Source organism: Ptychodera flava, chromosome 1 (genome assembly GCF_041260155.1).
Source record: "Ptychodera flava strain L36383 chromosome 1, AS_Pfla_20210202, whole genome shotgun sequence".
In the NCBI taxonomy this organism is placed as follows: Eukaryota; Metazoa; Hemichordata; class Enteropneusta; family Ptychoderidae; genus Ptychodera; species Ptychodera flava.
The window spans coordinates 20,566,112-20,575,530 of NC_091928.1; the positions used below are offsets into that span (position 1 = coordinate 20,566,112).

The 9,419-nt window shown below is 37.5% G+C and overlaps 1 protein-coding gene across 1 annotated transcript in view; it reads right to left on the minus strand.

Annotated features, from left to right (window-relative positions):
* Positions 1–8,221, minus strand: part of LOC139143430 (uncharacterized) — a 29,890-nt gene extending 21,669 nt beyond the window's left edge. The window contains exons 1-2 of the mRNA XM_070713739.1: positions 7,821–8,221; positions 4,045–4,247 (exon numbers count right to left, since the gene is read on the minus strand). Coding sequence (XP_070569840.1) covers positions 4,045–4,247; positions 7,821–7,893 — 276 coding nt within the window. The 5' untranslated portion in view covers positions 7,894–8,221. The remainder of the gene's footprint in view (positions 1–4,044; positions 4,248–7,820) is intronic.
* Between the last annotated feature and the right edge of the window lie 1,198 nt (positions 8,222–9,419).

Sequence of the window (9,419 nt, forward strand, 5' to 3'; positions counted from 1 at the left end):
GGGTCTTCATATTTTGCAAATTTTCTAAAGCGTGTTTTGTGCTCTATAGTTGAGTGTTGAAATATAACAAGTTACTCTTAAAACATTACAAGTAAAAAGAAAAGCAGATGAGCTTAAATTTGCAAATTAAACCGACATTACTTCACCATCCAATTATCCCAAATTAGTTCCAATCTTGTTATAAATAGCTGTGTGTTGAATGACCCTTTTGTATTATTGATGTCATTTTTGTTTCAATTTCTCTAGAAATCTTGTTTGATGGAGACATCATTGGTTACTACATCTGTGTTACATCTGTATTTTCAGTTCAGTTATGTGGAATATGTAGACGGAAGGCACCATATTTCATTTATCGTATTTATTGTCATATAATGAAGGAAAAGCAACTCAACACACACCGTTCATATCTTCGTTGTTTGCATTTTGTGTATGATATTGTGTATATTGTCAGTGTATATTATGTTTGGCTGTTTTATATAAAGTGTTAATTAGCCATGGCGATTATTCTAGTTAAGAGTAAAACACTAGCACCACTTACAAGTTGGTACCTTATGCTAAAAATACAAGTGAACAAAATGACGCCCACGAGGAAAGTTCGTCGGCCGCCAAATTATAAGTGGATGATGCAGTCCAACCTTTCACAGATCAAAATTCATTGACTATTTTCTCAAATAAATCGTGAAGAAATAAACAACATACATCAAAGATACGACTGATTTTACACGGAAAATTGAGACAATAAAAGTTCCGGCCAATGCGACATTGGTAACACTAGACATTGTTTCAATGTACACTAATACAACGCACAATGAACCAATGGAATCAGTCGACAGAGCATTAAATCAGGAAAGATCGTCAAATGATTGCATAATCAAACAACCAACAACAAAATACATGATAGCTATGCTGAAAATAATCTTGAAAAACAACACTTTCAAGTCAACAGTGAATTTTACCGTCATGTATTTGGGTGCGGTACGAGATCTCCAGTTTTACCAGAAATTCCTGACATTACATTTCACAAGACAAAATGAGAATAATTCAGCAGCACACTGAACAAATATCGCTCTGACTGAGATTCAGAAACGATGTGTCATCGGAACTCAACACGAGCTTAATGAATTCATATCAAACATGAAAAAATGCATCATACTTTCAAATTTTCGAAAGCTCTTCTCAAGAAATCATATCGTTAGACCTCATTATCTATAAAGGTCATCGGTGGAACAAAGAGGACATTCTCGACTGCAAAACACACACAAAACCAACAGATACATTGCGGTTCATGAAACCAAACGGCAACATTCAAGGGCCTTGTTAAACGCGAAACATTACGATACATTAGAACAATCATGCAACAACAAGGCAATAGAGAATACAAGATATTTTCGAGATAAAAGTAATGAAATGCGACCAAACGATTCTAAATCTTGTTAAATTATTACTTACTTTGGACAATCGATGACATTTAAATGTTGTTAAATTTTCATTAAATTAATTTCAAATTTCCTTGGAATCGTAAATAGTAAAAGGAAACCAAAACATTTTCAGGTCCCCTATATGCTGATCAAAATCTCCACGTACCCCTCTACAATCTCCCAAAATTTTCGATTCCAACCCGAATTCCTCTGCCTCTCACCGTTATTTGTGAGCGTAGCCTAATCACATACATAAGAAACGGTAATATAAGCGTTACGATGATGCCAAACTTCACAAAACCTACAACAGTCCGATCTCCGATTCAAATGAGCTTACAAAAATACAGCCTGAACGAACAGTAGACATCCTAGCTTCCGTACTTGAACAAACTGAACTTTCAGTGGAAACTCGATTGGTAACACCTACAATCATTCAATCAGTGCACATGTTTCACCAAAAGAAAATGAAGGACTGATGAAGACAACTCAGTACTCTCGAAAGGTAGCATCAAAGGATATCGCAGTGTCACATTAGTCATGCTATCCCATAGGGCAGAACACGTAGATAAGGTTGCATCTCGCCATGGCAAATCAACACTATACATAAACGGCCAAACATAACATAATATACACTTACAATATACACATGTACCGTACACAAAATTCAAACAACTAAGATATGAACGATTTGCGGAGCTGCTTTCTCTTATTACATGTCACCAATTGTGTCTGCTGTCGAATTAATCTTCCCTGCACAGACCTTTGTTCCTGCCAAGGCAGCGATAACTATGGCACCCTTTACCCTTTTACTCATGACAATGCTGGTGAAGAAGAGGATGATGAATTCCTACAATTACTAGATTTACTGGAAATGACATGAATGATTTGGATCATAAATCATGCCATTACTTTGACTGTAGCTTACTCTGACACATTGTTTCAGCTACAAAGCTACATTTCAACAACTACAATAGTGTCTTTCGTGTGGATCTTTTTGTTGCATTGATACTTAAATTATTTTTTTAAATACCATTATTAAAAAGAGGAAATATTTATTTCGACAGAAATATGAAAATATTTCCGTAAATTAATTTAAATATCACTTTTGATATAAATTTTGTGTTTTACATGCAAATACCATCACCACAGACCATATATCACTCGATAGTGTAAAAGTGTGTTTAGAATAGTTAACAATGAATTTTCTAATTTCATATCTCATTTCTGCAAATTGCTTACCAGTGTAATTTATGGACATAAAGGAGTACGGCCTTCCTTGATAGCTCCACTTGTCAATTTTCTTCAAGTAGAGATAATAAGCTTTCAAATGACGTATGATGTGGCTGTATGATAGGACTCTATGTGTTAACATTTTTAAAATATTGTTATTCTAAAGGGGAAAATATTTTTTCCATATAAATATGAAAATATTTCAGTATAATCCATTTCAATATCTCTTTGAATATTCATTTTGTATTCTACATGTAACTACCTTTCATTTGATATATCACTCGATAGTTTAAACGTATGTTTAGAAAAGTTAACTATAAATTTATAATACTATATCGCATTTATGCAAATTGGGTATGCGTGTTTATTATGCAATTTAGGGGGTTATGGCCCGATTGGGTAGGTCCAAATTGTCAATTTTCGTGAAGTAGAGATAATAAGCTTTCAAATGACGTATGGTGTGGCTGTGTGTTGTTGCTGTATGTGTTCAAATTTTTAAAATATTGTTATTCAATACGGGAAAATATTGTTTTCCATATAAACATGAAAAATTTCAGTATAATCAATTTCAATATCCCTTTGAATATCCATTTTGTATTTTACATGGAAAGACCTTTCATATGATATATCACTCGATAGTTTAAACGTATCGTTAGAGAAGTTAACAATAAATTTCAAATATTATATCGCATTTATGCAAATTGGGTACCCTTGTTAATTATGCAAATTTGGAGGTTATGGCCCTACTTGGCAGCTCCACATCGTCAATTTTCTTAAAGTAGAGATAATAAGCTTTCAAATGATGTATGATGTGGCCGTATGTAAGGTGGGTACATTAAACTCCTAAAATAAGGCCCTTTTTGTGGATTCGCCGCTCGCCTAAAATGCATGTACCTCAGACTAGGTCAACATCAGATTGCACACGATACTGACCTAAAGTAGAAAAAAAATGATTTTTCACCCTTTCACTACCTCTTTTGTTTGTTTGGTAATTTAGACAGCGTTACATCAAAACTGAAATCTGGTTCAATTTCTTTGTCATTGGATTGACAAACACAAATCATGCAGGGACAGGCATACAATTGAAGTAAAATAATTTCTAGAAATTAGCTGAGCTATAGCTAGCTAGTTTATGTCGGTTCTTTGCTGTTTGCTCATTTGCTTTGCTTCGTGCTGTATCTAACTGATGCAAATAGCTCACTATGGCCCCCAAAGTCATAACAGAAAAGGAGCGTTAACTCTTTTTGGCAAAATTTGCTGTAAATAGGTCCAAAATCACCACTGATAACGGAGGCTTTTGACAAAACCATGTATGGTGACAAGGCAACCTCCTCACAGTTTATTGGGTTATTCCATATTCATTTTAGGGGTGAAAGGCTGGCGATTTCCATCTTACCATGTAGTTCTGGTACAATTTCTGGGCTTCTATTTCATTCTCCGGTGGCGGACCAACCATGACGAAGCCGTCGACAACATCATCCATGAGTCGATGCGTGGTGGAGCCAGTGCCAGATCTCTGTCGGAGCTGAGAAGTCGCCGATGGACTGTCACTGTTGATGGACACTGTGTCGCCATCCTGTGTTCTTGAAACACCTGAACCTGAAAATGAGAAATAAAACAGTGTTTAAGGCGATACCGAAGGATTCAAATTGCTAAGCAACAGTTGCTATGGACAATTCCTAAAAGCAATCAAATGCAAAAGTTTTTCATAATAAAGATTTACAGAACCATACAATTCCAAAGACGAAGGTTTGTCAGGCGATTGGTCAGTGACGTCACACATATACAAATTTTCACAGCTCTATTTTAAAATGTTTCAGCTCCTACAAATTTGCACCAAATTTTCCAAAATTTCAGAATGTAACACATGAGATACCTGTTTAGAGCCCCTAGCATGGATTAGGTTATCTGTTCAGGTACAAACGATTTTTGAACAGGAAAATTTCTACTGTGTCATTTAGTGAAATTTTGAAGGGTTTAACGGCAATATCTCATAAACGGTCCGGAATTTTTAGAAACGCATGCTTATCTATATTCTCAACTTTGACTTCAATAATCCTACCAAAAATCAGCTAAATTGGCTTGCAATTGAGAGAGTTGAAAGCTTTTGAGCTTTTCAAAATATCAGGAATCGAAAATCCATAGAAAATAACGGAACAGTAAGATTTTGCATGTGCAAAAGTGCATGTTTGGAATGTTGCCAGCGATAGCAACCAACACATGCTTTGAATCCTTCGGTATCGCCTTAACCCCTTGAATAGTAATGGTATGGCCCATTTTCATTCTTTAAATGGTAAGGTTGGCCCTATGAACAAGAAAAGCGGGGTGAAAAGGTTAATCCTTTTAAGCACGAATTTCTGATTACATACCAGAATCAACCCTTTATTGCTGGTATACGGTTCTGGTAAGAAAGGGTCAACAATCAAACAGAAATTATATCATACCAATATTTATTTACCAATACAGCTACCTGATTTGTCGGGACATAAAAATAATTGTGCTATATTTGTGTTGTAGCATGGTTGGAGAATCATGCGAGCTCTAAGCTAAAAGAAAATAAAAATTTTTGATGTTTTAGACCAGAATTTTCATATGGCATTATGATATCCTAGCAATAAACCATTTAAGCAATACTATGAGGTTATCCCACGATATCAGCGCTTGGTTGGGACGTATTGCCACGAGTGAGGGTGCGAGCCGCATCACACGAGTCGAAGACGAGTGTGATGCGGCGCGCACCCTCACGAGTGGCAATACGTCCCAACCAAGCGCTGATATCGTGGGATAACCGATTTATCATATGCCCATGACCGTATATTTATGTAAAAGGTAATTAAAAATAAAGAAATTTTATTAGTTTTTGTCAGTCTTTCGAAGGGACTATGTTTTTATATTCTTCCGCTGGTCTGAGCGCATTGATACATGTTTGTTTACAACAGCTGATCAAGTCGTCGATCGCATCGTGTCGAGTGTATACGTTCTAAACAGGATTATTTCAGCGCAATTTACCGCAGTTCAGAAAAGGAATGGAGCCAATTTACTAATTCTGGTCACCGTCCCGGTGTTCTGGTGGATAATTATTACACGGACAATATTGTAAGTTTGAATTCACTTTAATAACTCTTGCTGAAACATGGCTGACGTGAACAGGAACGACGAAAGTAGCGCGAAATACAACAGATTGTAAACATCAACTTTTAATTTTCTACAACAACCTGTCCTGTAACTCTCTTTAGATCTGAAATAAAGGAACGTTAAATTCATATGTACTAAGTAATATATTTCGTTTTATATCGGTAAATTTTGATTGAATGCAAGATGAACATCATAACATCAAAATCGGAAATAAACAACAATTGATGACGTATAACGTGCCGTATCAGACTGATATTTTACGTTCCACGTCACGACGCGTCAGAGGAGACACGGATACGGTCATGGGTATATGATAAGTACCGGTATACGACTAAGATCCAACAAGCTCACTACATGTCATGAAGTGGTCAAAATTTCGTGGTATGCTGTCACTTGGTGTGGGTATAAACTTTAAAGTTTTTACTAATTTGTGAGTATATTAACCTCTACTTTCCCAATGATCACCAGTCAATATTTAATCTTATGATGACTTTGATAAATTTCATTTCACAAAAGAGTTGTTTCATCGTAAGCAATGCATTTTTTATGAAAAAAAAACAGGAAATAAGCCTGCCAGATTTTTCTGCCCATCAAGTGATGATTGTTCAAGAATTATTTCAAAATTGTTCAATTCTGCACGTCCTAGGAACACCTTCAAAAAGAATAACTAATACATATGCTTTGGACTGCAGTAACCTTCAAAGCACCGTACGAGGGGTGATACCATCCATACATGTAGGTACTATCCCTGCCCGTTGGCTTCTATTAGTGCAAGATGCGAGGTATAATGATATTCAAATATGCAGATTACACTAATGAGCATTGTTTCGGTATTAAAATTCTATGCTAATGACCCTTAATCAATGTGGAATATTCATGTACCTCGGATCTTGCATTGTATAGTTGGCTTCACCCATTCCTCAGCAAGACGAATGTCTGAAGGGATCTTGTTGTTCTGTGTTTTTTCTGGGTATCCATACTAGTAAATGCTGTTCATAAAAAATAATCTCCTACTGCTTATTGGCTTATAATAAAGTCATATGGATTTTTTCTTCTGGGACTGTGGTGTGGGTGCAGGCATGTGTGTTGGGTTACTGAGCGTTTTGGTAAAAGTCCAATTAAGTTTCATAGACTGTATAAATTTCATTCAACCATGGAGGTAGTAGTACCAGACGTAGTGCAGGGCAGTGGTGAATGAGCGTGGGAGCCCACTGACCATGTGAACAATGGTTTCATTCAGTGCACCTTGTATTGTTCAGCCAGTCCACAAACTGACTGATGAAACAACTTGCTTTGTGGATAGGAAATGACAAATTTGACCTTTTTCCCCTCCAAATTTTGGCATATTTTTGGCATATTTGGCAGTTTTCTAAAGCAAATGATGTAATCAGGGAAGATACAGTGGAAAAATTGTACCAAAAGAAGTCAAAAGGTGGCTTCGTTTTACATAATTATTTGTTTTCGAATAACTGATGAACGGTACTCAAAAACTTGTGGAGGATAAAAGCTGCTATTAAGACTAAAAGTAAGAGATTATGAACAACATATTCTTAAACTTATTCTTTCTCAAGTTAAAATACTTGGGGGCGCCTGGCTTTTTTCTCAAGTAAATACTTTAATAGGGATGGGTTGGCCTGGGCTGTAGGCATGTATTCCTTACCAATATAAGTTCAATGCCTACAAGTTCATGTCTACTGCATCACTTTACTTTGAACTTGAAGACCACAGGGAACGTGACCATAGGATGACAAAGTCCTAACTTGCGAGTGCCCTGCTGGCCAGCTGTGACTCGGTCTCTGGCTAGCCATGTCTTCGGATCGAAATGCCCCCTTTGCTACACATAATGACGAAATAGGGAACTTCTCTCCTTTACTAGTTTTGTTTCAGATGACTTCCGGGTTGTTAAATATTTCGTCTCGCATAGTGTTCATTTTGTGAATAACATGCACATACGCCTACCAACCAGTACTGCTTGGTTCAAGACTGAACTGCACGTAATTGATTAAAAAAAATAAACAAACAAAATATCCTAATTACCTGCGGGTTCATAGGAGGGGTCTTGATCCACGTTGATAATATCTGACATGGTCTGTTGTGAACTTGCTTGCATTTAAACTTATTATAGATAGATAAGCGAGCGTCGAGCAATCTTCATTCAGTCCAACTGATCAATGGAACGGCCCCTCTCTGTACTGTATGTAGGATGACAAATAATCTAAATAAGTTGAATCGCTCGCTCGCCAGAGGACAGGCGCGTGTGTGAACGATTGTCGCTTTAGATCCTGCGTTGCGTTGGTGACTTTGGAAATGGGAGGGGGCTTCAAAGAAGGTAATGGTCAGCGCGGACACAGGACCAACATTGTCTGGCATTGACAGCTGTGTCGCATGACGGTCACGACCCCAACAACTTGGTTTAGGCATCACATGACCGTGAGAGTTTGGACCGTTCCATTATGACTTGGGTACACAAGACCGCACAAATGTGATATACCCACGGTCCCTCCGCCCACTGGTACAGCTTTCCATAGTGGGGCACGTAGGCCGGAGCTGACCAACAACTACAGAAACACTAACACCGTAGGTTACAATTATTGCCGCCAGTTCACTCCAGTCACTTTTGCTACATCTTTTGTCGTGTTTGTTTTTATACGTTTTACAAGTTATTTTGCGCACATTTATGTAAACACGGACCAGGCATTTCACAGTGGCATATTACAGAACAAATGTTTGTTTATTTGTTCTTTTCTTATCTGCAACTTCGCAGATAAACGATCACGACGGCCGACATCATGTGTTTTTCTACATTAAAAATCCAAAATTACTGTAGCCGAATCAAAAAATAATGCATAAAGCAACAAGTATGAAATGCAATTGTGTTTGTTTGACAGCAAATTACAACTACATGAGTAATTAGTTTCACTTTCGATCTCCAAAACTTGCGTCATCAACTCATGTGTCCTCAAACGACCGTAGGCATTGCCGCGCAGCAAAATGTCTCAGATACGAAAACTATTGAGTGGTTATGGCAACACAAAAATTAGTGCTATGTGCATTTGTTTTTTATGTAAAGTGCGTACACGCGTCGTGCTTGAAAATCGCACCATAACCGGGGGAATGGCGAACATACGTTTACCGGTAGTCCCTCCATCATAGGGAGACTACAGAGACTAGCCTAGATCCTTTCCGTCCGCTTGCCTCCGTACCTCCGTCCCCACGACGGGACGGAGGTACGGAGGCAAGCGGACGGAAAGGATCTAGGCTACAGAGAGACGTACTGTGTGGCTGGGCGCCGCCGCGAAACAGCGCTGGGGACGCAAATTTTATCCCAGTTCTCATAAAAGCAAAGGCATCCCCGTCTCGTATCGCTGAATTGCAACAAAACAAAAAAAAAACAAAAAAAAAACGCAGATTAAAATTAAAAAAAGAAAACAACAACAAAACAAACAAAACCCTCCAATAGGACAACATTCATGGACAGTTTATTTTAATTACCGTCTTCGGTCACTCAGGTGCTTTCTGTTTTTCATCAAGTGTACTATATTAAAGGTTATACTGCACTCGGGGTGAGCTTTATTTGAACAGAGATTTATGTTGAGAAGTAAGAAGTGGAGAAAATCTGCAAGCATATTTACATTT